Here is a 27,977-nt window from a genome sequence, read left to right as displayed (position 1 = left end):
TTTCTCTTGTTACCCAGTCCTGTACCACTTGAGTTGCTGGATGAAATTAGGACATAACTCATTATTTCCTCATTCAGAGTCTATCATCCTCATAAGCTTAAGCTTCACAAAGGGAGAGGTCAAGTCCGTCTCATTCACTTTTCCATCCGCAGTTCCCAGCATAGCGTCTGGCACATGGTAGGTGCTCAATAAATACTCACAGAGTAAGCAATTAAGTATCACTTGGGTTCATTTGCAAACCTGGCTTTTCCACAAGCCCCCACGTGGTACTTAGTGCAATTAATGAAATGTATTGACCCCCACCCCCAAAGGTCACTGGTGTTCCCCAAATCCATTCTCCTTTTGCATGGTGTTGGAGCTCCCAGATTTACCTGCATCTGTAGATGTCCAGAAGAGCAGCTACACCCCCCAGGCTCCCTTGCCATGAGGAGTGGCCATGGCCTACGGCTGATGAAATAGGAAGAGATGTTTCACATACAACTTCTAGACTGTGTCTTTAAAAGGAGGGTGCCCTTCCCTTTGACAGTCTCCCTTTTCTGAAGCATATTCTTGATCAAAATATGTTTAATTTCAACCCTTTCCAAGTATTTAAACTTCTCTACTACTATAACTGTTGAGCCCAGGAAGGGATCAATACTGAGCCACACTCAGTTGCATTCAAGTGAGGGTTTGGCAACCAACCAGAGGCCTCCAAGAAAGCCATGAGAGGACTTGAAACGCCTCCCCAGCATCCCCCTCCACTGAGCTTACCTCGGCTCCTTTACTCACACACAGGGTTCTACATCTACATACCATTTGACAAATCTCTTTGAGAATCTGTATTTTCTATAAGCAATACATCTAAGGCAAATGAGTGACCCACAACCATCATCGCTTCCTTCCTTTCCTGTCCTCTCCACACTATCAGGGTGATCTGACTGTGGGAAATTCTGGGGGTGCCCAAACCTCAACAGAGAGGTGCGGGTACAGTTCCAGTGCCTTAAGCTGGTCGCCGGAACTCATGCCCCAGCCTAACTGTTTTGAAGGACAGGAAGCACTGTGGGCCAGCAGGTATGGGCCGTGGAAGAAAATGCAGAGAAGAAGGGGTGAGGTAGGCAAGGATCCAGGGGTCGGGGACACAGATGGGAACTGGAAAATTTCCACAATGAAAGTGAGAATGTGCTGGAGGGCAGGGCCTTGAACATCTGCCATGCTGCATGAGCTGATCTTGGGAGCTGGGTTGAGGACTCAGGAGCAGAAATAATGGCCAGGGGTGGGTAGTGAGACATTGAATGAAGACAGGCCTTCCGAAGAGGTAAGAAGCTGAAAAGGAGAGTGTGATTAGAAGCTTTCCCTGAAGATGGGAAGTCCTTCATAAAAGCCCAAGATTACAGAGGCCTTGATTCTAGAATGCTGGGCCAACCTGTCGTGGGTGATTGACAGAGAGAGCAAGGACAGGTTCCAGCTGCTGCGAGAGCTCCCCAGAGATGTGAAAAGTATGGCTGGCTCTGCATAGAGAAGAGGGCCTGGCACTCAGGGCTCTTCCCTGTCGGTGACATAGGGCAGAGATGACCGAGAACACTTAAGCCTTTTGTAAATAGTTTACACAGCCCTGAGAATTAGCTGCATCCTCCCTTTTCCAAAAGAACAGTTTGATTTTATAGTTTCTTTCACATAAACAGTCTTGTTAATGTGGATTGGGAAGGGAGACCTCAAAGAGAGAAGTCAGTGGTTAAACAGGAGCTAAAAGACTCCTGCCAAATTACTTTCCTATTTGTCTCCTGTAACCAAAGATGAAAATCCTCAGAATAAGGTAAGCTTCATGCTTCCAAAGGACTCCAAGAGTCAAAGACAAAGGCCTCATGGATAAGGATATGGCACTCAGTAGGGCCACACTAATTATCTGTAGACTGATTTGGGAGATGGGATTTTGGACTCCCACGGTGAATTCTGACCACAAGCAGATAAAGAAAATCAAAAAGTTATGTTCTTTTTCAACTCTGTTGAAAGAAAAAGTAAATAAATAAACTGAGGCCCAGAGAATAACAGAGGCAGGTCTCCTAAACATAATACACTTGAATTTACTGACCAGTTCCCCAAGTCTGGCTCCTCCCTTGAAAGCCAAGCTCTGACTTGAAATGGAGGAAATCCAGGCAATGCCAATACATGCTCGAAAATGTTAGTGCTTCCTCTCTGCCACTTGGTGACATTAAAAATACGTATATAGACCTACTCATCATCCAATAGACAAATCACCTAGAATGAACTCTCCCTGTGATTTCTGATATTCCCAAGTCCTCCTCTGGATAGTCCTTGAAATCAATTAGCCTAAAAATGTACTCTCATCCAAACAAAACTTCAGAAACTGGTTCCTTGAGTGGGATGGGCTTTGCAGAGGCAATTCTGTCCAGACTGCTGCTTCCAAGCATGCTGCCCTCAGCCTGAGCTAAAGATAAGGACCTGCAGACATATGGAAGGCCCTTAGACAATTGGCCTAAATGTAATGAAAATGTCATGCTGAGGTGCAGTCAGGTCCTGTGCTAGAAGCCAAAGACACAAGGAGGTCAAACAGAATACCTGCCCTCAAAGAGACTGAATTCTTGGGGGAATAGGAACATCAATTAATGCTTTAAAAGTCCATGGAAAAGCCCCTCCTAAAAGGAATATACAGGACATTATAAGGGCTGCAGTGGGTTGAAGTGTGACTCCCAACTTCATCTGAGTTCATCAGACTCCATCTGAGTCCCAACCCCTGGAACCTGAGAATGTGACTTTATTTGGGAAAAGGGGCTTTGCAGATGTAACTGAGCAAAAGATCCTGGAGATCATCTTGGATTTAGCGTGGGGACCTAAATCCAACGACCGGTGTCCTTATGGGAGACAGGAGGGGCAAAGACACAGACACAGGGGAGGAGACCAAGTGAAGACAGAGGCAGACACCAGAGTGAGGCAGCCACAAGCCAAGGAGTGCCAGGAGCCACCAGAAGCTAGACGAGGCAAGGACAGTTCTCAGAGCCTTCAGCGGCAGTATGACCTGGCCAAAACCTCTGTGTTGGGCTTCTGACCTCTAGAACCGTGAGAGAATAAATTTCTGTTGTTTGAAGCCACCCAGTTTGCAGTAATTCGTTATAACAGCCCTGGAATATAAATACAAAGGCCAACAGCTAAGTCTGCCAAGGGAGTGAGAGATGGCCTCCCAGTAGAGATGACATTAGCCCTAAGTTTTCTAGACAAAAAGGAGTGCACTGGATAAAAACAGGGAAAGCATCTTCCAAGCAAAGAGACTTGTATGCCCAAAGTCACTGAGGCATGATTCAGCAAGACATACTGCTAGCACTGCAAGTAGTTGGGAAATGTTTGGCAGAGAGGCTTCATGTGGGAGAGCGGGATACGCAGTTGGAGTGGTGGGTCCTAGAGGGCCTTGTGGGTAAAGCCAAGAAGCTTGAAAATAATCCCGAACACTCTGGAGCGCATTAGAGGATTTTCAGCAAGGGAGTGTCATAATCAGATTTGTGATCTGGACAGATCCCTCTGACACAGCTGGAAGAGGGCCTGACCAGGGGCAGGGGGTCACCGAAGAGGTTTAGGCAAGAGCTGATGAGGGCCTGAGCTCAGAGGATAAAGAAGAAGGGGTAAATGCAGGATATTAAGTCCACCCTGGCAGACAGGGGTTCATCTGATAGCAGGATGAGGGGAAGAGAGCAACTGTGGAAGAATCTAGTCTCTGCTTATACAACTCAATCCTTCAAAATCGGTGTCATCTAACAACTTTACAACACATGGAATTATTCTTGATTTAGTTTCGTACTAATTTTTTAACCTAAGGCTACAGATAACAGATAAACTTTTGTGTCCTCAATTACTTGAAAACATTTCCTTCCAGAAAGCTGCCGGTCCAGCCATACTTTCTATTTGGGAAACCTGGGCAGGGGGTTGAGAGGAACACCAAACCCCCGCCCCAACCCTGACCCTGTATGCAAACATGATAATCAACATTGTGACATGACAACACATGAATCAAATCGCCAAGAGAGGTCAGTGCAAGGAGGCAAGGTTTATGGAGCTTCTAGGGAGAAAGATGGAAGATGACATGTGGTGGGCTCTCAGGAACTGGGAACTCCAGGCTTGTTTATGGAGTAGTCGTTAGCAATTCCCCTCTGGCATGACTCAGCCTGGCAGCCCCACCACCTTCCAGATTTCAAGTGGCCAGACTCCCCTGCTGGTTCCCAGACGAAATCCTACGTCCACCATCTACCATCCATGATACTGGCTACAAAAGCGTGGGGGAAGGAGATGTTCCCAGCTACACCCTTCCCCTCAGGGCTCAGCTGGCCCAGAGACACTAGTCTCATTTTCTCGGGGAGCCACCTTAGGCTCCCCTTCTGTCTGCCAGCTCCTGGATTCTGCCAAGGAAAAGGAGACAAAGGGAGGGATGCTAAAGCCGGAAGAAACAAGATCTAGTATGAGGATCTGGCCCAGAGCCTGCGACTTTAAGCAACCTCCATGCTTCGCTTAGGCCTGCCAAAATTCTGGTCCATTCCTTCTACTTTCCCACATGTGGATTATCTGCCACTCTATCAGTTCACTCGGGAGTGAACTTTGCCTGGCAAAAGTTCAAAGGACACAATCATTTTAGCCAAATCCATATTAGTGCTCCATCTCTGCTCTTAGCCCAAGTCTCCAAGTCCAAACAAAGGTCAAGAAGGAACCTCAACCCACTTACTGTCATCCAACAGGGATCAAACAAGGACAGAGGAGGCAGGGAGGCTGGCTCTGGGACTTCCAGTGCAGCTGAGGCTATGGCAGGTTGTACACCATGCCCAAGAAACATTAGCCAACCCCCAGGTCTGACAAGCTTGGAGCTACTGCCTGCTTTGTTTTCTGCCTGGGCCTCCAGAGAGCTAGAAATAGCCGTGAAACACTCCATTTATGGGAAAAGGCTAAAAACTCTGGAGAATGGTGTTCTAACATGGCGCTCATTGTTATCCATGAGTAATAGTAGCTACAGTTCTTCCTTGGCTCCTCTTTCTTCTCCCTTCTCTTTAGTCTCTTCCTCCTCCTTCTTCCTTTTAATGAGGTCTACTTATTTTAACTCTGATTAAGAATTTACATTTTTAGAATTTCAAAGGTGCCCAGTTTAGAATCACAGCATGAACTAGTTAGGAGCCTCTATCCTAAATTATGTATGATTGGAAAAGCAAAGACAGGAAAAAGCACAAAATGCATTCTAAATTCTGAGCCCCATTAGATCAGTTTTGTGGCTAATACTCATTTTCCAGACATATCAAAGAGTGTGAAGGTGCGTTTGGGAACCACAGGGAGACAAAGTGACTATTGATGGAAAATTCAAGTCAAATGAAAAATGGTACTAAAGAAAGAACATCATGTTAAAGTATTTATCGAGGGCTCTTCTGCGGACTAATAATATTTTCCATAGGTCAACACTGTTTGTGTGTACATGTTGTAAAGCTGGGGGAAAAAAATCGGCATCTCAACAACAAGAAAATCTTTCCCTTTCTCGGAAGTCAGAGTGACCCTACTTGCCCTCTAAATTGTTTCCAGAAGTTTAAGTTATCATTTCATACTTTTTTGGTTGATCATTCACCAACCGGGACACATTTCCTCTTGGAGCTAAAACCATAGCTCACAATTTGTCCCACTGATTTCCCTGCCAAAAATCGGCCTTAGTTCGAATGATAAAATATCTTCATTGGAGAAGCACTCATGATCCATCCATTGCCTCACAAGCATTTTTCCATATTAATGATGGAGTTGGAAGATGTAGACAGTTCTAGGATTTGATACAAGCTACCCACCCGTTCCCAGGATGTGATGAATGGCTCCCTGGCCAGAAATGAAACCCGGAGACTAAGATAATGACCCACCTATATCCCAGAACATCTGTTCTCCCCATCACACATGCAGAAAGAACAAAGGTCCCCTGCTGTACCAGAAGGGGCACCCAAGTCAATGGGAAAGTCCTACGACATGGACTCAGTGACCTGACCCACCTTCGCTCACAGTGAACAACTGAGCAATGGCAAGAAGGGCAATTACCCTCACGCTACCTCCACTTACCAGTCATATGTCAGGGCTGTATCTGTGTAGTTCCTTCAACAAGCACAACAGCCTGTACAATTAGGAACCCAGCAACTGAATAAAGACCTTACGCTTCCAGTAATCTCTCCTATTAATACAACCCTCCTGAAAATCCAAACCATCCTCCCACTGAAATAAGAAGTACAAATATATTCAACTACTGCACAGAGACTAAGAAAACTATAATAAATTCACATAATATCAATCCAAATAACACAAAATTCATGGAAAGAAATGAGTGTGTTCATCATATGTTAACTACAGAGTAAGGGCTAAGAAAAATACAATACAACCCCATAATGACATATTATGCAATTATTGAAATGATGCTCGTGAGTTGTATTTAACAAGACTGGGAACTCCTCATGTTCTAAGCCTAAGTAAAGAAATCGTGACAGAAAATTAAATATGTAGAATGATTTTTTTTTAACCATGTGACAATATAACATGAAAACGGGGCTTACAAGAGTTTTTCTGGGAGATGAAATAATGAATGATTTACTTTCCTTCTTTATATATGACTTCCCTTTTTAGACTTTCTACACTTAGCACATTTTACTTTTATATACAGGAAAAATCAAAGTTATTTAGTTTGACAAAACCATGGTTTTAGGGGGCTGATGATGAGGTTGCTGAAGGAGGATGTGCTGAGCTGGGACGTGGCCAGCCATCACTGGAAATACCACGCTGATTGCCGACCCCCAACTGGACACTGCACGCACTGGGGATTGAAGGGTCCAGAGTGGTTCCTGGCTCCACCCAGCGTCCTGCGGTCCAAACCCTCCGGTTATGAGCAAGTTCTTTCATGACTCACTACAGGCCCCTGGACTGGTCACTTCCCTTAAAATAATCCAGCTGGCAAAGAGCATACAGTGGTGTTGGGAGGATTAATTCATTCATGTTTATAGACAAGCTCTCTGAGATTCTTGGATGGGAGTCACTTCATGCTAAGGAGTGCGAATAATCAGCTGAGTACATTTCCAGGGCAAACTTCCTGCTGCAATTCTCTAAACTCAATGCAGATGCCCAAATTCAGAACAAAATTTATGTAAGTTGGCTGGCAGATACGGCACCATTATAATAAAAATGAATTGGATGTCAAATATCTACAGCCAACTGAACACCATGTCTGTCCTTCCCGAGGAATCATGAGGCTGGGTCCAACCCAAGGCCACTGGTGAGGAGGACAGCTTAGCCCTGGGTGGATGGCAATCCTTCCAGAGTCATGTGTATTTCCACCCCAGGGATGGACATGGTCAAAAGGTGCCTTGAATATTAGTACAGGCCCCCCAGCCCTACACCAAGCAAAAAGAAAGCCAGTGTGCAGAAAACCCTGCATCTGGCAACACAATGTTGGGAAAGCATAGTATTTTTGAAGAAAAGCAACAGCAGCAGGTCCCCAGATGAGGAACTGACTCTGGCAAATCTGGGGACGAAGAACGGCTCGTGGCACAGGCTGCCCCAGGCCCAGACCAGCACTGAGTTCCAGCTGTGCTGGCATCTGCCAGTAGCAAACACCTGGTATGGGGGCTATGTAGGAACCGTGCAGAAGCCTCTGGTGCTCCTCAAGGCCTGGAATCATGTTTTTCCTTCTCTCATCTCTTAACAGCTGGAGGATAATGCATGCTCATTTCTCAGAGAAAATGGGATGCCCAAGTCAGCCCAGAGGACCTAGAGTTGTATATCAAGGTTGTCTTATAACCACATCTCAAGGACTTCAGCTGAAAGTCAAGATAACAGAAAAGAAGAAAGGCCCCAAAGGAGTTGATTTTGGACATTTTCTCTCAAAGAAGTGTGATTTGCAGAGATAACAGGGAAAGTGAGTTAATTCAAGGACTGCCTTGCTCCCTATATCACACTGCTCCAGTCTCTAAAACCCAAAGAAGGTAACCCAATTAACATCCTCTGCTTGCCTTTCCCACAGAGGGATCCAACTCCTTTCGTCTCTGGGGTTGGTACCTCCACAGACCCAATTCCAATGTATATTTTACCTTGAACTATATGGCTTGCTTGGGATAGAAGCATGTCATTCTCCTAAGATGTCCTTCTCCTAGCAGCCTGTGAATATAAGTATGCCTACCGATTTGGTCTTAGATATTTAAAAAAAATTAAAATGTAGATCACTGCACTCTTAGTCGTATTATGGATTATTAAGTTGGCTCTTAAGTGAACCCAACTCAGAAGTGGTAACCAAGGGAAGTGGAGACTGGCACTGGCTTTGCTCCAGACTTGGTGCACATTAGTCATGAAAACCTCACTTGGGCTGCCCCATCTAAAAGAACAGGAGACTACATGGACATACTTCTTTCCAGGAAGGTTGGGAGAACAAATGAGGTAAACACTGAAGACCTGGGGTGTCCTGGGAGCAGGGGGTGGGGGGAGCGGGGAGTTAGCATGAATTGAGATCACTATTTCTAGCAAACAGAATGTTGACATTTGGTTTTATTGAACAGGTAAAAGCCAACATGTCTACATGGTAATGATATGAGAGAGAGAGAGAGAGAGAGAAAGAACCCAGCACATTCCAGGTTTTGAAAGGAAGGAAACCTACCTAACTGAAATAGCAAAACCAAACCGTGGAGAGCCAGACTACCAGTGACACAGAAAAGGGATGTAAGTAAGATGTGGTGTTCCCTCAATGATCTCCATGATGGAGGCAGAAGATCCAGAACAAAAAGCATAGGAATAACCTTAAGACACCTCAGAACGGGGGGTTGGGGGGGGGGGCGGGACAAGGGTATGGGGTATGTTCCTCATCCTATCACTTATCCTTTCCCAAAATGGAGTTCATCCAAATTCCTTGGAAATTCCCAAGAGTCCGCTTTGGGGATGACAAACCCCACAGTCATGTAGCAAAAAGAGCTGTGGCATAGAAGGTGGTACCCCTTGGCAGCTACTTTCCTTGCTCTATCACTTTGTTACTCCACTATGAGGCCTTTTTAAATTCTGCACCTGACTCCTTGGCTCAGGGTCTGCATCTGGATGAACCTTAAGCAAGGACCCTTTTTGTTTTTCTTCCTAGTTCTTATTATAAGTCTTATTCTTCATGGGAGTGGAGAAGGCACAACCAAGGAGAACTCAGTGATCTGACTGTAGATGCTCAGAGAGAGCTGCCCATGCTCTCCAGCTGGAGCACAGCTGAGCGGGCCACAGTGCTGGGGGAAGGGGGACATTCCCGAAACCTCCTCTAGCCTGGGATATGACTGGTAGGAGAGCATAGTCTTGCGGTCTCTGTTTTCTCTGCCCAAGAATAAAACCATCTGCTTTCTTTGGGAGCTTTCTTCTTGACCATCTTGTCAAAAGAGTCACAGGGAGCCAGAATACCTTCTGACCCTGGAAGAATTTTTTTGAGCAAATACTCAATTTTCTGTCCCTTGACAGGGAAGAGAGCAGAGGAACCTGAAGGGCTTATGTGTGCTTCCAGTGAATTCTAGGGACATGAAATAATGACCTTGGCCCAGACAGCAAAAGACAAATTTAATTTACATGCTTCAGGCCGTATATGGAAAAATCATTTAGACCAAAATAAGAAAAGTCCAAACTGCAAGTCAATAGTGGCAAACATCACACAGCCCGATGGTATGTGCTGGCCTTCATTTGCTAGTCTGCCATTCCAACATTCTCCATCACTGCACATATTTGGGCCTTGTGTTTTCCAAGAAGGTCTGGTCTGAAATGCCATCCTGACTGTGCCCAGTCTTCACTCCAAGGCCAGAGTCTCTGCTTTGCCTCCCCTACTGCGCTCCAGTGTCTCCTCCATAACACAGTCCTCGGGACTCTCCTTATTTGTAACTTCTTTATTTAGACCTGGGCCAGTAGAAATGTATACAAAGAGAGCAGAGGGAAGGTCTTATTTTAGCCAGCACTTCTGATGCCGAGAGTGGGCTGTCTGTTGAAGAGGGCCAGAGACCCCCATCTGATGGCCAGGGCCACCCGAGGAGTGTCTCCTTGGGATGAGTAATTCCCAGGCTCCACAGAGGGATATGTTTATGGACACATTCTGTGCTTCTCTGGCATCCCTCTCCAGGCAGCCCAAACCACCCTGGAGACTATAAGGAAAGCAAAGTCTCCTGGATAAGAAGAAGTCAAGTTTATTTTTAAGCCCATGGATTTAAAGGGATACCCAGAATCAGTACCCTTAGGCCCCTACACACACACACACACACACACACACACACACACACGCGTGCGCGCGTGCGCAAAGAGACTGAGAGAAAGAGACAGAGGCAGAAAGACACAGAGACCCTGTCCTGGGGCAGTTGTACTCTAAGGCCCAGGAGTGTAGTCAAAGCAAGTGTAGAAGCAGACGGTCCTCCTGGTACCTTCCTAGCACACATTTTGCTGCAGAATGTTGCCACCCCAAATTAATTCCTGTACCTTTAAAACTCACTACCTATCTCTTTAAACTTTTCTGTGCTTGGCCCTATACGTGACTCTGAAATCTCTGTAGAACTTAGGAAGTTCTCCATGGAGCAGTTCCCAAACTTTCTTGGTTCACTGTACCCTGAATGTCTCCATAATTTTTACACAATGCCCTAGGCTAGAAGAAACATTCAACAGTTCCACTTAAAGAGTAGGTGAGTCCAACTAAATTAGTGTTTCCTCAGTATGTCCTAACAATGTTAGTAGACATTTGGGGAAAAAAATACACACAAATTGAAGGAAAAAATATTTCCTTTCATTCTCAGCCTTAACCACTTACTATAAGGACAGGCTCACCTGCTGGACACTATCCCAATTCGCCCACCTTGGAGACTGACTGGACATGAGCACTCTCACCTCCTGTTCCACGATGCCTTTGTGCGGAGCTGGTACCACAGGCACTGGGAACTCAACCTCACACAGATGGAAGGACACTCAAGAGCTTATCATGTGTGTTAACCCTCACACAGCCAAGGCGGTAGCTCACATGGTGTCTGACAGACATCAGGTCCTGCTGGGCTTCCCTCAGAGATGTGCACAAATTCTACAACACCTCTGTGAGGTCACTGTGGCACCCTGGGGGCATCTTGTGGCACTGTCTGGAAAACGCTGCCTTCCTGCCTTAAGAAACTGTCTCAGCATAATGAAACTATTTGTCCATGACTCTCTCCTGAATGTGTGTGTGTGTGTGTGTGTAAATAAGCCCATAACCAAAACATATGCAAGATCCCACATGAATCAAAACTCCCAAGAAAAGGTCTGGAAGTGCACAAACCAAACTGTAACTATGGCTACCTCTAGGGAGACAGACAACATTTGGAGGAGATGAGAATGGGGGAGCCCTGCATTTTATCTGTAATGTGGAACTTCTCCTGAAGAGAATGCTCTTCCTGTATAACTATAAACAAAAAATCCCACAATTTTAATGTACCTATACCAAAAACTTTACCTAAACCACCTCTTCACATAAGGCTAAATTCTGTGCAGAGAGGGTCAGTCCCAAACTCCAGTGAAGAGACTTAGTCACTAAAGGACTCAGTCAGGCTCTGCAGGACACTGACAGGCAAACGCATCTCATTTATTGTTCCTCATGACATTTCCCTCTTCAGGAAACTTCCATCTTCTCTCACTTCCCACAACAGTGACTCTCAAGGGTGAGTGTCAGCATCACCTGTGGACTTTTCCACATTAACCCCTGGAGCCACCTTCCCAGAGTCTAACTGCTCACAGCCCCCTTACATTGTGACACTGTGGCAAAGAAGGCCACTGTCCTCTGGTAGTCTGGGGCTGTTGCCTGGAGGCTGCTGGCAAAAACCATATATCCCAGCCTGCCCTTTCTCTATGTGGAAGCATGGGGCAGGATCCCACCAATGAGGGAAAGGGATGCAGAACCCCACAATTTCAAATTTAAGTCCTTAACTATTCCTAAGGAGACATCTCTATTCTAAAGTCAAATGGGACTTATTTCATCGTCCCCTCACTCTATCCATTTCTCTGTTCCTTTGCTTACCCATTTTCCTTGGCAAGACTGCCCCAGGGAGGAAGGGACCTGGCGTGAGAAACAGAAGCCTCTCCCTGAGAGATGGCACAAAGACAGTGAGAGCTAGAGGGTGGGTGAGCGATGGAGAGAAAGAGAGAGAGAAACAGATGAGCCAGAGCTGAAAACAATGAATAAAAAATACAAGAAAATAACAATCAATTAGTAAAAACAAAAAATGAATAAAATAAAACAAAATAAAATAAAGTAAATAAAAGTACATAAAATGGTCAGTGGGGCTTGGGGGGTGGGGGTCCTGCAGTTACAAGTCAACTTTGTAAGCTGTGTTTCGCCACAGAGCTCCACTGTACAGTGACCTGATCCTTTGCCTTATTATCAAACCTGAGGAATTCCAGGGAAGCAGAGATGAATGACGTGGCACCAGGGGATTTGAGAGGGGACCAGCCCTCAGTCAGTCAGTCCTTATCAGTTGAAGGGGCTGGTCTGCAAACCAAGGGGCCTGACTCCTGTAGAAGGCCCTGTAGCGTGGGATCAAATCAGCCGCTTTCCTGATAGTTGGTCCTCAGTTCATGCAGAAGCACAGGACAGAATGAAGGCCCAGAACGGCCCCAGCATTCAGAAACTCATCCTTAATATTGAGAGGCCATGAAACACCCAGAAAATAAGGCAGACTAGGGACTGTCGGCACTGATGCAAATACAAGGCTTTCAGCAATGGCCCCAGGCTCTAGCCTCACCTTAGCTCCTCACTACGGGACCCTTTGGCAAACCGGGTCATTTCCTGCCCCCAGTGTTTCCCTGTGCCAATGGAGAATCTTTTTCACCCCTAAGAAGAGTCTGAGAGAATTACTTAGATTCTTTTTTTCTTCCTTGACCCTCAAGCAGTCAAGTTAGTTAGTGTCTTCAAAGAAGGCCTGAGGGAACTTTATTCTGTTCCACGGGAACATCCCAACAGCCAACCAAGGGCCTTTGTGGAAAGCCGGGGCCAGACCCTTTGGCCCAGAGTGAGGGCCCAGACAGCCGGTCCCTCCCTGGACCCCCCTTCTCCCCAGAGCTCTCTGACAGTCCCGAGCTTCCTGTTGCTCTTGTCCCAGCCTCCACGTCAAAGGCCCTACAATTATGCATAATTTATTCCACATGTTTGTTTGCGCCTGCCAGAGGCATCTGTCGTAAATGTTTCAATACTTTAACTTTAGATGAGTTTTCTTTTGAAATAATTGTCCCTAGGGTGGTGCACTGTGCAGTAAATTAACACCCATCTATCCCCAGGCCTCCTCTTGGCACAGGCTCCGGCTTCAATGCTCCTATAAAACATTCATTAGATGTAGCATCTCGAGCTGTGCTGGGCGCTGAGGGAGGACAGGTGCCGTGGCCACGCTGGATAAACAGTTGGGCGACAAGTCCCTCGAGGTAAACTCCCGGGGCCAGTTCGACAGGAGTTTGCCTTAGGTTTCTTTTCGTGGTATGATTGACGGGAGAATATGCTCTGAAGACTCACTCCTGCCTTCCCCCCAGCTTGCTACAACCTCCTTGCTCCTTGACACAAAAATCCATTTCCCTTCCTTGTGGAAGCCGTTGGTGATCTGCTCCCACTTCTATCACTCAGATCACCCCCATCACACCTAGGCTCTGTCTCTCCAACACACATCTACGAACTCACACTCACATGTGCTCACACAAACGTTCACAAAGACTCATGAGTGGTCTGAACCCCTGACCATTTTGTCAGTGGTGGGCATTCTTATGGTTTTTGCCAAATTGTTATTTCTCTGCCCCAGAAGCTTCTCAACTCCCCAAAGCTGGGGCCAGGCTGGTAAGGCTCTGTGTCGAGTCAGCTATGATGAGGAAGGATACACTGACTTACTGACCGAACACCTGTGCCGGTCCTCTGCCCCTTGCTCTGAGATCCGCTCTCCATCATTCCCCTCCTCTGCTCAGTGATGCCGGGTACTAACCCCTGAAAATGACATCCCCAGACTGAAGGCAATAACTGACTCTGAGTTGGGCTTGGCCTGTGGCGGGGCACTGGTGGGAGAGAGGAGGGCGGGAGCAGGGGATTCAGGTCCTTTCTCCTCCACTCTCCCCACCTGCTTCAGAAGGCATCTCTAGAAGGGGCTTCACCTCCTGCAGGGTTCTGGCTCCCACTGTGTGGTCCCGGTGCCTAGTTTCTGGTAAGCCCACTTCCCTCCCTGCCTTTCTAGTCCTAAGAATGGCAGCAAGTCCCTGTGGCTGCCTCACTGTTCCTGGATGTTTCCCCCTCCTTGCCCAGTTCAAACACCTCTGTAATTATGTCCTCGTATTGTTTTCCCTTGACTGGAAAATGCTCTGCTTTCTGAGTGTACCCTGGCTAATACAAAGTTTATTGGGGCGGGGGGAGGCATGAGCTGGAATTAGAAGGGGCTGAGTGAAAGGTCAGAGGGATGAGAGGAGAGACTAGGATTGCTCACCAACCTTGCCATTCATAGCAGGGTTAGATAGCTTAGAGATTTATCATCCTGTAAAAACAGAAAAATCCTGTCTCAGAGGGAAACTTGAGAAAACCTCCAAATCTGTCCAGGACAGACTAGTCCAGAAAAGACTTAAACTGATCCAGGGGGAAAAAAAGAGAGAGAGAGTGTGAAAGTGAGAGAGCCTATTCTTTTATTAAAAAGTCTCAGACTCTATATTCTTCCTTGGAAACACAACATATATATATATATATATATATATATATATATATATATATATATATATGTGTGTGTTTATGTTCCTGAATTTTCCCTACTGTCTGTTGAACCTCCTACTGTAAACTGAGCTAATTCTACTCATTGTTGTCCTCAGTGGACACAGACCATCGCCCCGTGAGCATTAACACAAAAAGAAACAACAGGAGGTGCCTGGGTGGCTCAGTGGGTTAAACCTCTGCCTTCGGCTCAGGTCATGATCTCAGGGTCCTGGGATCGAGCCCTGCATTGGGCTCTCTGCTCAGCAGGGAGCCTGCTTCCTCCTCTCACTCTGCCTGCCTCTCTGCCTACTTGTGATCTCTGCCTGTCAAATAAATAAATAAAATTAAAAAAAAAAAAGAAAGAAACAGAGCAGCAAGTTGGTCTTATACCCATCCTTCCAATGAATACCCCTATCTTGTCCTTAGTACAATAAAGAATAAGCAAGCATGACCTTTTAGTAGTGTTTGAGGCTATGTTGAGGGAAAACATTCGAAAGACAGAATGAGCACAATGCTCAAGAACATTGCTTTGAGTGAGACCACCTGGCTCACTCTCAGGCTCTCCCACATATTAGCACTGAGCAATTGTTTCCTTCTTTAATCCTCAGGCTTCTCATGCATTAACTGGAGACCATAACGGTTTTGAGACTTAAATAAAACAAAACATGTAAAGCCTTACACACAATGAGCACCCCACAAATATTACCCATAATGTTATCATTACTGCAATCCTTGCTATGCCCATACCCTTGAAAATCATAAGAATAGATGTAAGAAGCTTAAAAGAGACTCATTTGATACCTAAAGATGCCTGCAGATTGAAAGTGAGGGGATGGAGAAACATTTACCATGCAAATGAATGTCAAAAGAAAACTAGAGTAGCACAAACTAGACTTCAAAACAAAGACTATAACAAGAGACAAAAAGGACACTACATAATCATTAACAGAACAATCCAACAAGAAGATCTAACAATTGTAAATATTTTGTGCCCAACAGGAGAGCATCCAAATATTAAAAAGTTACTAATGGGGGCGCTTGAGTGACTCAGTGGGTTAAAGCCTCTGCCTTCGGCTTAGGTCATGATCCTAGGGTCCTGGGATCAAGCCCTGCATTGGGTTCTCTGCTTGGTGGAGAGCCTCCTTCCTCCTCTCTCTCTGCCTGCCTCTCTGCCTGCTTGTGATCTCTGCCTGTCAAATAAATAAATAAAATCCTAAAAAAAAAAAAGTTAATAACAAACATAAAGCAACTAATCATTAATAATACAGTAATAGTAGGGGACTTTAAAACCCCTTTACATCAGTAGACAGATCATCTAAGCAGAAAATCAACAAGGAAACAATGGCTTTGTACACTGGACCAAATGGATTTCACAGAAATATTACAGAACATTTCATCCTAAAACAGCAGAACACACATTTTTTACAAGAGCACATGTAACACTTTCAGAATAGATCCATTTTAGGTCACAAGACAGATCTCAACAAATACAAAAAGACTGAAATCATACCATGCACCTTTTCTGACCATAACACTATGAAACTAGAAATCAATACCACATTAAAAAATTTGGATAAAACACAAATACATGGAGGCTAAACAACATGCTAAGAAAACAATGAATGGGTCAACCAGGAAATCAAAAAGAAATAAAAAAAAAAAGAACCACAAAATGCAACAGTTCAAAATCTCTGGAATGTAACAAAAGTGATCCTAAGAGGGAAGTATAGAGCAATACAGGCCTACCTCAAGAAATAAGAAAAATCTTGGGACGCCTGGGTGGCTCAGTCGGTTGGACGACTGCCTTTGGCTCAGTTCATGATCCCAGAGTCCTGGGATCGAGTCCCACATCAGGCTCCCAGCTCCATGGGGAGTCTGCTTCGCTCTCTGACCTTCTCCTCGCTCATGCTCTCTCTCACTCTCTCTCAAATAAATAAAGTCTTAAAAAAAAAAAAAAAGAATAAGAAAAATCTCAAACAACCTAACCTTACACCTAAAGGAGCTAGAAAAAGAACAAATGAAGCCTGATGCCAAGAGGAAGGAAATAAAAAGATTAAAGCAGAAAGAAATGATACAGAAACAAAAAAATAAACAAAAACCAGCAAAACAGATCAATGAAACCACCAGCTAGATCTTTGAAAAAAAAATTAATAAAACTGTAGCTAGATTTATCAAAAAAAGAAAAAAGACCCAAATAAATAAAACCACAAATGAGAGAGGAGAAATCACAACCAACACCACAGAAATACAAACAATCATAAGAAAATATTATGAAAACTATATCCCCAAAAATTAGACAACCAGGGAGAAACAGGCAAATTTCTAAAAAACACATAACTACCAAAGCTGAAACAGGAAGAAATAGAAAACTTGAACAGACTGATAACCAGCAAAGAAATGAAATCCATAATGAGAAAACGCCAAACAAACAAATGTCCAGGGTCAGATGGCTTTGCAGGTGAATTCTACCAAACATTTAAAGAAGAGTTAATACCCATTCTTTTCAAAGTATTCAAAAAAAAAAAAAAAAAAAAAAAAAGAAGAAGAAAAAAAGAAAGAAAGAAAGAAAAAGAAAAGGAAGGAAATTTTCTAGTTTATTCTATGAGGCCAGCATTACCCTGATATCAAAACCAGACAAAGACTCCACTTTAAAAAACAAAACAAAACAAAACAAAACAAAAAAAAAACACTACAGGTCACTATCCCTGATGACCAGGGGTTCAAAAATTCTCAATAAAATATTAGCAAATGAATTCAGCAGTACATGAAAAAAAAATCATTCATCACAATCAAGTGGGAATTATTTCTGGGTTGCAAGGGTGGTTCAACGTTCATGAATCAATCAATATGACACACCACATTAATAAAAGAATGGATAAGAACCATATGATCATTTCAATAGATGCAGAAAAAGCATTTGACAAAGTGCAATATCTATTCATGATAAAAACCCACAAGAAAGTAGGTTTATAGGGAACATACCTTACCATAACAAAGGCCATATATGAAAAACCCACAGCTATTATCATCTTTAATAAGGAAAACTGAGAGCTTTTCCTCTACGGTCAAGAAAAAGACAGGGATGTCCACTCTCACCATCGTTATATAGTGCTGAAAGTCCTATGAGCAGGAAGAAGTGAAACTTTCACTCTTTGTGGATGACATGTTACCCTAAACAGAAAACCCAAAAGAATCCACCAAAAAACTGCTAGACCTGGTGAACAAATTCGGTAGAGTCACAGGATACAAAATCAATGTACAGAAATCTGTTGTGTTTCTGTACACCAATAATGAAACAACAGAAAGAGATATTAAGGTATCAACACCATTTACAACTGCACCAAAAACTATAAGATGCCTATGAATAAATAAAAGACCTGTACTCTGAAAGCTATAGAACCAGTGAAAGAAACTGAAGAGGACACCAAAAAATGGAAAAACATTCCATGCTCATGGATTGGAAGAACAAATATTGTTTAAAATAGAACAATCCTAAAATTTGTATGGAACCACATTAGACCCCAAATAGCCAAAACAATCTTGAAAAAGAAAAACAAAGCTGGAGGCATCACAATTCCAGACTTCAAGTTATATTACAAAGTGGTAGCAATCAAGACAGGATATGGTACCAGCACAGAAACAGACACAGCCACCACTAGAACAGAACAGAAAATCCAGAAATGAACCCACAGCTATACGATCAATTAATTTTTGACAAACCAGGAAAGAACATCAAATGGAACAAAAGACAATCTCTTCAACAAATGGTGTTGCCAAAATTGGACAGCAACACGCAGAAGAATGAAACTGGACCACTTTCTTACACCATACACAGAAATAGGTGCAAAATGGATGCAAGACCTGAAACCATAAAAATCCTAGAGGAAAACACAGGCAGTAACCTCTTTGACATCAGCTATAGGAACTTCTTTCTAGGTATGTCTTCTGAGATAAGTGAAACAAAACAAAAATAAACTACTGGAACTTCATAAAAAAAAAAACAAAAAACAAAAACAAAAAAAACCCTTCTTCACAGTGAAGGAAACAATCAACAAAACTAAAAGGCAGCCTACAGGATGGGAGAAGATATTTGCAAATGACATATTCAGTAAAGGGTTAGTATTCAAAATATATAAAGAATTTATAAAAGTCAATAACCAAAAAATGAATAATCCCATTTAAAAAGACATGAATAGACATTTTTCCAAAGAAGACATACAGATGGACAACAGACATGAAATGATGCTCAATATCACTGATCATCAGAGAAATACAAATCAAAATTACAATGAGATATCATTTCATAACTGTCAGAACAGCTAAAATAAAAAAGGGAAGAAACAAGTGTTGGCGAGGATGGGAGAAAAAGGAATCTCTTACACTGTGAGTGGAAATCCAAACTGGTACAGCCACTCTGAAAAACAGTATGGAGGTTCTTCAATAAGTTAAAAATAGTACTATCCTATGATCCAGCAATAGCACTACCAGGAATACAAAAATACTAATTCAAAGGTACATGTGCACCCTGATGTATATAGCAGCATTATCTACAAAAGTTAAATTATGGAAACAAACCAAGTGTTCATCAACTGATGAATGGATAAAGAAGATGTGGTATACACACACACACACACACACACACACACACACACACACAGGAATATTACTCAGCCATCAGAAAGATTAAAATCTTGCTATTTGCAATGACATAGATGGAGCCAGAGAGTATTATGCTAAGCAAACTCAGTCAGTCAGAGAAAGACAAATTCTGTATGATTTCACTCCTACGTGGAATTTTAGAAACAAAACAAATGAGCAAAGTGGTAAAAAATAAAAAGAGTGAGAGAGAGAGAGGCAAACCAAGAAAGAGACTCTAAACTATAGAGAACAAACTGATGGTTACAGAGGGGAGGTGGGGGAGGGGAACAGGTTAAGTAGATGATGGGGATGAAGGAGTGTACTTTGTCGCGACAAGCACCAGGTATTGCTTGGAAGTGTTGAATCAGTATACTGTACACCTGAAACTAATATTACACTGTATGCTAACTAACTAGAACTCAAAACTTTTTTTAAAAAGCAGATATAAAAAAAATAGATGTAAGAATATCCAAATTAACAACATCTAAGACAAATAAGAGATAGTCTATGCCCCAAAGTTTCTGGGCTAATGACCAACATCATCTCTTGCAAAAACAAAGAAAGTCACCAACTCTCAGAACTGCAAAGGCTAAAATTCACTCTCCCCATGTGACAGCTGAAGCAGAAGAGGCTCAGAGACAAGTTCAGCTACTTAATTAGAGTACCATGACCCTACCAACCTTGGGACACTCTGCACTGTCCCTCCCCAATGTGGACGTGTAGTTACCACCTCATTACAGTAGAGAATTTTCATTTCGGATCAGTATCATCTTGATGCAATGTAAATTGTTCTCTGGGAAGCCTTATAGAGAAAAAAAAAAAGCAATGGGCCACAGCTAACATCATACTCGACAGTGAAAGTCTAATTTTTTTCTCCTAAGATCAAGAACGAGACAAGGAAGTCTGCTCTCATCACTTCTATTCAACATTTTACAAGAGATTCTTGTCAGGGCAATTAGCTGGGGGAAAAAAGAGAGAGAGACAGAGAGGAGAAAAAGAAATAAAATGCATCCAGATTGGGAAAGGAAGAAGTAAAACTATCTCTATTCATAGATGACATGATTTTATAAATAGAAAATCCTAAGAAATTCACTAAAAACAATTAGAATTAAAAAATGAGTTCAGCAAAGCTGTGGGATACAAAATCAATATACCAAAAAGTGAATGGGCCCCTAGGTGGCACAGTTGGTTGAGCATCTAACTCTTTGTTTGAGCTTGGGTTATGATCTCAGGGTCGTGAGATCAAGCCCTGTGTCAGGCTCTAAACTCAGAGAAGAGTCTGTTGGAGCTTCTCTCCCCGTACCCTCTGCCCGTCCCTGTGCTCACTCACATGCTCTCTCTCGCTCTAAATTAAATAAATAAATCTCTTTTTTTAAATCAACTGTATTTCTATATGTTCATAATGAACAATGAAAAATTGAAATTAAGTAAATAATTACATTTGCAATAGCACTAAAAGGAATAAAATAATTACAAATAAATTCAACAAACTATGTATAAGACCTGTACACTGAAAATATAAAACACTCTTGAAAGAAACTAAAGAAGATCTAAACAAAAAGATATACCATGTTCATAGATTATAAGATCTTATAGTGTTAAGATGGCAATGGTTCCTAAATTAATCTACAGATTCAACTCAATCCCTATCAAAAATTCTAGTTTGGGTTTTTTGCAAAAATTGACAAGCTGGTCATGAAATTCATACAGAAATGCAAGGCACCCCAATCGTCAAAACAATTTTGAAAAAGAAAGTCAAAAGTCACATTCCCAATTTCAAAACTCATTACACAGGTGTAATAATTAAAACAATGTGGCACTGGTATAAAGACAGATATACAGATTAACAGAACTGAACAGTGTGTGGAAGCAACACACCATAAATATTATGGTAAATAGATTGTTGATGAGGGTGTCAATATAATTCAATGGGGAAGAGAGTCTTTCAACAAATGGTCCTAGGACAACTGAATATCCACTTACAAAAAAAAATAAAATAAAGAATTTGGACCCCTTAATTACATCATACAGAAAAATTAACTCAAAATGGATCATGTACCTAAAATGGTAGAGTTAACATTATAAATCTCTTAGAAGAAAACCTAGGAGTCTATCTTATGACACTGAACTAGGCAATGGTTTCTTAGATATTACACAAAAACACAAGTGATAAAAGGAAATCCATACGAGTTGAGTTACATCAGAAAACTCTTGAGCTTTGAATTATACCAATAAAGTGAAAAAAAATCCATAGAAAGGGAGAAAGTATTTGTAAATCATATCACATAAGGGATAGGTATTCATATTATGTAAATAACTCTTCCAACACAATCATAAAAAATAATTTAAAAATGAGCAAAGAATCTGAATAGGCATTTTTCCACAGAAGGCATACAAATAGCCAATAAGCACATGAAAAAATGTTCAACATTATTAGTCATTAGGGATATGCTAAAGAGAACCACAATGAAATACCATTTCACACAACTAAGATGGATAAAATAAAAAAGATAATATCAAGTGTTCCCAGTTTGTAGAGAAATTGGTGTCCTCGTACATTGTTTGGTTAGAACATAAAATGGGTGGCACATGGGTGGCTCAGTTGGTTAAGTGTCCCACTCTTGGTTTCAGGTCAGGTCATGATCTCAGGGTCATGAGATCAAGCTTCACATTAGGATCCATGCTCAGTGGGGAGACTGCTTCAAATTCTCTCTCCCCCTCTCCCTCTGACCCTCCCCTTATCCCCATGCATGCATGCATGTACTCACACACACACACTCACTCTCTCTCCTTAAAATAAATAAATAAATCTTTAAAATATATAATAATGTGAAATAGTATCGTTAATTTGAGAAATAGTACGGCAGCTCTTCAAAGTATTAAATATGCAGCCACCATGAGAGAACCAGTAATTCCACTCTTAGGCATATATCCAAGAGAAATGAAAACACTTATCCACACAAAAACCTGCACACAAATATTCATAGCACCATTATTCATAATAGCCCAAAAATGGAAGCCATCTGGATGTCCATCAGGTCATAAATCAGGTATATCCACAATACAGAATATTATCTGGCAATCAAAAAAATATTAGGCACTGAAGTAACTAAAACATGGGTGAATCATGAGAACATTCTGCCACATGAAGGAAGCTAAATACAATATTTTGTATGATTCCACTGACATGAAAGTCCAAAATAGGCAAATCCATAGAACAAAAAGTAGATAATTGTTTCCCAGAGTTTGGTAACTACTAGGTACAGGGTTTCTTTTTGGGGTGATAAAAATATTTTAAAACTTAGATGGTGGAAATGGCTGCATAAATCCGTGAATATAATAAAAACTAATGAATTGTAAATTTTAAGTGGCTGAATTTTATGGTCTGAGAACTAAATAAAGGTGTTTTTAAAAATGGGCTCGGTATCCTCAAATTTAAAAAAAAAAAAAAGAGAGAGAGCAGCGGGCCTTGGAGATAGGTGAAACTGAGTTTGACTACCAGCTTCCCCACAAGTTTTGTGACCTTCAGCAAATTCCCATACTGCTCTGGGTCTCAATAAATGGTACCTGATCATCCAAAAGGAAGGAAAGTAAGGAGAGGTGGGAATATGCAGCCTGAAGGTCACCATGAAGGCAGAGCCAAGATGATCCTCTGGGATGAAAGACCCATATCCAAAACCACCAGCTAGACTTTGGGTCTTAGTCCCTCTCTATTCCCCAGCAGAAGGTGTCTTTCCTAAATATCCCACACATGAGGGTGCCCCCAGAGCCATGTTATGCTGTGAGCATTGACCTTGACTCTTTCCACTTGCAAGAGCTGCATCCCACCCAACAGAAGCAACATGTGCTCCCCCCCGCCGCCCCGATCATTTCCCACCTTTGGCTAGATTTACAGCAAGAACAGAATATTTACAATATTAACAGAATGGAGGGAACACAAGAAGAATGTTGACAATCAAATTCCAGGCCAATTTCATCTTGCGCTGCTCATCTGGGAAGGTCATTTTCTCCCCAGTACCCGTAAGACATTAGATGCTTTGAGCTTTGCATTCTCGACAGTGTAATGGAAATAGATGTTGAATGCTAAAACATAAACATATGTATCATTCATAATGCATTCAGATGTTTTTCAATTATTCATGGTTCCTGAAAGTTATGTGACCTATCATGCATATATATCCAAGCAAAGTTTATATTAGAACCACAGCCTCAATGTACGCAATTCCAGCTCCTTGGCATTCCCGTCTATGGAATTAAAATTAAATGAGTCAGTGGTCAATAAAAGTTACATGTGATTTCCATAAAATTATCCCTTGTATATTGCTCTAGGGTGGAGAAAGGTTTCCTGGAGTTGCCGAAGCTGACAGTACAAGAATGCTTGCTTTCTGATGAGGGTGGTGGTGATGATTAGGCTTTCCTAAAAACAAATTCATTATTTTCCCCAAATAATTGGTCTTGCAGTTACTTTTTGTCTAAGAAAAAAAAAAAAAAAACTCAGAGGGCCACCCTCTCTCTCTTCTGTTTAAGTCCTATTTTCTTTAAAAAAAGAGAGAGAGAGAGAGAGAAAGAAGAAAAAAAGCCAGTGTTCTGGGCTCAAAAACACCACATTCTTCTGTTTTGGTGCTTGAATAAATTTGCATGTTAACATGAATGGTTCCAACTTTAAGAATGTAAAATTAAATGAAATTTGAATTCAAATCCAAGATGGAGAAAAGACACATGCAAAAACAACAGATTTCCAATCTTGTTGATTTTTTTCAGGAGCCAGATTAGGAAAGACATAAACACACACACACACACACACACACACACACACAGGTTTCAAAGCAGGGTGGCGCTCAGAGGAGATAGGCACTGCCAAAGAGGAGCCCCCCACACGAACCCCCCAGTTCACGCACACCAAGAGTATTTGCAGATCACAGCACAGATTCTGAAGCTCTGTTTTAATGTCTGAATGCCACCCTAAAACTCAGAAATAGGACTCAGGAGACATGTTCACCATCCCATTCCTACTTATGAAGGCCCACCCAGATAAAATGAAATATAAGGAACATTCTATGAGCAGCTCAAGCAAGCACAGGCATGAATTAGCCTCTGCCAGCCCAAAGAGCCAGTTCCTGCTCGGACCTCTTCATTGCCCCAGAGGGCAGTACTGGTGATTAGATGCACCAACTGTCAGAGACAGACCAAGATTAGAATCCCAGGTCCACACACCATTTATGCGGGCTGGGTGACCTTTGGCAACTGACTTAAGTTATGAATATAACTTTTTTCACTAGTTCTCATTAACCCAACAAGAATGGCAGCCTCCTAAATTTATTTTGAGAATAAAATGATATGATGCACTGAGAATGGCACCTGACCTGGAGCAAGCCCTCGCCCGGGGTTAGCTGCCATTGTGCTTGTTGATATGGTGGTAGTTGTCATTATTAGATAATTAAGTGATGGAGTTCAGAGTAACTGGGCCGGAAACTGTTTCTTTCTTCTCCAACCTGCTCTCCCATTTTGCCCAGACACTGCCACCCAGGAAAGAGAGATAAATCAAGTCACAGCAAAACCCTGCTCCCCATGAGCTCTGCGTATAGGTTGAAGAGAAGTGTCATGAATCATTCCCTTCCGTCCCATTCCAGTCAACCCCTTCTCCCAGCCCAGTCTCTGTCCACGAAGGCACTCCAAATGAGATGATGACAGGATCTTAAGAAATAAAGAAGACAGTGAGCAGCGAGTGCCAGCATCTTACCTCATCTTCATTCTCAGTCGTATTGGTACCCAATTTCTGGACAACCGACTTGCCACTCGCCTTCAACATTTTCTCTCGAACTTTGGTTTCATACTCAGGTCGGGAGTGTTCCTAAAACCCAAGAGTCAATGCGGAGTTAGTAAACCGGCAGAAGAGTGGCTCTGGCCTGTGGGTTATAAACCAGATGCCACAAGCACACTAAAGTCAGGACTTAGGATCAAATGCTATCAGACATGAACCGTTACACCACACACGACCACAAGGAGTCTAGACCAGGAATACAAAGTACGGGAGAGAAAGGGAACACATAACAGTTGCTACCACACTGAAAACCAAACCTGGGCACGTTCCTGGGGATGGCGCCGGTGTTGAGAAAGGAGAGAGGAAATGTTAACTGGGCAACTGATACAAACAGAAGCATCTGGTCATGCTACTAACTATTCTCATACCTCAAACTGTAAGTTTCAGTGAGCCAAATCCCAGCTAGAGAAACAGATGTGCCCTGCAGCTGGGAGTTAGGGCAACGACCAAACTTCTTCCTGCTCCATTATTCTGCAAGCTAAAATGGCGACCAATAAACATCAAAGTTAAAGATGGCCACGGGGAATCTTAAAACTTGCTTGCCTGAACCTGTTTCCTGTGCAGCCTAGGTGAGTAACTCATTGGCAAGTACACCAATGCTCAAGAGATATCACTGAGCCATTCAGCAACACAACCTGAACAGTGAGTCACCAGGCACGGGAAAGAGCACCTGACTAATCCAGAGGGCTGCAGTCTAATCAACGCAGGTGCTGAAGCAGGAAGGCGCATGACTTACTTCAAAGGGAATTTAACAGTGTACACCTGGCCTCACTGGCAGGTCTTCCCTGCAGCGTCCGAGGACGAACATCTACAGGTGTGAGGACTGCATGTTCCCGCATCATTTATCAATGACTCCTGTGCACAGATTCAGGCGCTGGCTCACAGCTGACTCAGAGGACACACCATTTCCTCACCAAAGCTCACGCATTAGAGATTCCAAAAGCCAACAAGTTAGGTTCCTGACCAGTCTTTGGCTTTCCTGGGACATGCCATGACATTGGAGAGGAGAAACCATGAAGGTGGCTTAGAAACATAATCGGTACAACAGGAGGTGATGTTATTCCAGGGTTTTAAGGCAGCCCACCATTACCGACCTCCAAAGACACATCAGCCCCATCCCTTCCATGACTTCTCTACCACAGCCAACCTGGTGGAGTCTCCTCCCTCTCGAATAGCCTAGAATTGTATAACTTATACCACGTGCAGTTTTCAATTACGTATTTTTCTTCCAGGATTTCCTAGCTGTTTTGCATCTGAGAGTCTCTTTATACTAATACAAGGATCTGCAACCTAGTATGTCTTATTTTCTATTTCTCATAGTAATTAGTACCACGTGGAGCACCCAGAAATCGCTAAAGGCTTGTGAGGCTCACTGATTTTGCCTCTCACCTTCATCCATTCTCCAACACATCATTTCCTAATGTGTGTGCTAAGAGTTGTAGCTAAAAAGGGATTCCAGGGGTTAAGAGATTGGAAAAGCCCACACAATGTATCACCTGAGAGTCACAATGAGCATATTAGCTCCAAAAAGTTCTACTGTGAAGCCACTTGCTTAATGTTTTTAAAACCCACATTTCCAAGTGCTGTGAAGTTGTAAACCTGGTGATTCACAGACCTGTACCCCGGGGGATAAAAATATATGTTTATAAAAAATAAAAAATTAAAAGAGAAAAAAAAAACACATTTCCTGCAAAAATCCTTTTGCCAACAACAATGAACACCCTATGGGAACGTTTTGAGAAATTTGATTTGAAGTTGTCCTCCATGGCCCCTGAAATCTGGTCGCTTTTCATTTATGTTATTTCCATGCAAGATTTTCATTAAAAAACTAGAGCAGAACCTTTCTGGTGAGTACCATAATGTGGATCCTAAACCGCCTCAAGCTAGCCTTGTTCCTACCTTTCATACCTGGCAAAGGAGTTAAGGAACTTCCCCTTCTGACTAGGAGGCTGCTCTTGACCTGCCTCTGACTTTCCAAAGATGAGCCGTGAATCACACAGAGGCACGTCCTCCCATCCCTCTCACCCGCCTCAACCTCACCCTCATCCCGCCTCACCCCAGGCTGGGCCCCCATTCAGAACCCTTCATCTGTTTAAAACAAGCTGAGCATTCTCGCCACATGAACAGGAGTCCAAGACTCTCAGAGCAGAGTCTTTGGCTGTTCTGCATTCCAGCTAAAGCAGGTCAGACAAGGATCTCTCTGTCTGTGGCCAAGAAGGTCGGGTGGGGTTACAGAGTTCCCCAAAGGCCGGGAGCTGGACAACTGAGCTCCTGGCCAGAGCAGAATCCAGCCCGTGTGTGGGCTGTGCCAGCGCCCCCAGCCACAGGTGGGTCCTCCTTATTCCTAATGTTCTGAACACGTGGCCTCTCTGGACAGGTGGTCTGATGCAAAGTCGTCACAAATACATAACCTGTCCCACCACGACTCTGGGAAATACTTCCCAAAGCTACCTCTACCTGGCTGGTCTCCTCGGGAGCTGGCTGAAGGAAGGCCCTGGACAGCTCAGGACCTTCTCTGACCTAAAGAGGTAGACCCAAATATACACTCAACAAATGTCTTCATCGAAGAGTCTTCCAGCTCCTCCGCCCTTCTTTCTAGGCTCTGAGGCCACTGTGGAGCATGAGATTATCTTCAAGGGGAGGAAGGTGACAGCAGACAAACACACGCACAAGTAAGAAACCAGCAGCTGGGGTAAGAAAAATTGAAGAAATAATTACAGAAGATGAGACCTTCCACCTTCAACCACCTTAAATATTTAAGGGTCAAAATTGTTCAGGGGGGAATGATGAGGGAGCAGGAGGCTGGCTGAGGACAAA

The 27,977-nt window shown here is 43.0% G+C and overlaps 1 protein-coding gene across 3 annotated transcripts in view; it reads right to left on the bottom strand.

Moving 5' to 3' along the window:
• Positions 1-27,977, bottom strand: part of ANO2 (anoctamin 2) — a 342,917-nt gene that overhangs the window by 124,166 nt on the left and 190,774 nt on the right. For all 3 annotated transcript variants that reach the window (XM_082742732.1, XM_082742731.1, XM_082742733.1), the window contains one exon: positions 25,080-25,190. In XM_082742732.1, the coding sequence (XP_082598858.1) occupies positions 25,080-25,190 (111 nt within the window). The remainder of the gene's footprint in view (positions 1-25,079; positions 25,191-27,977) is intronic.

This window comes from Mustela nivalis, assembly GCF_964662115.1.
Source record: "Mustela nivalis genome assembly, chromosome: 7".
NCBI classification, from domain to species: domain Eukaryota; kingdom Metazoa; phylum Chordata; class Mammalia; order Carnivora; family Mustelidae; genus Mustela; species Mustela nivalis.
Note: the sequence above shows the minus strand (reverse complement) of the source record. Positions and strands in the feature narration are given on the sequence as shown.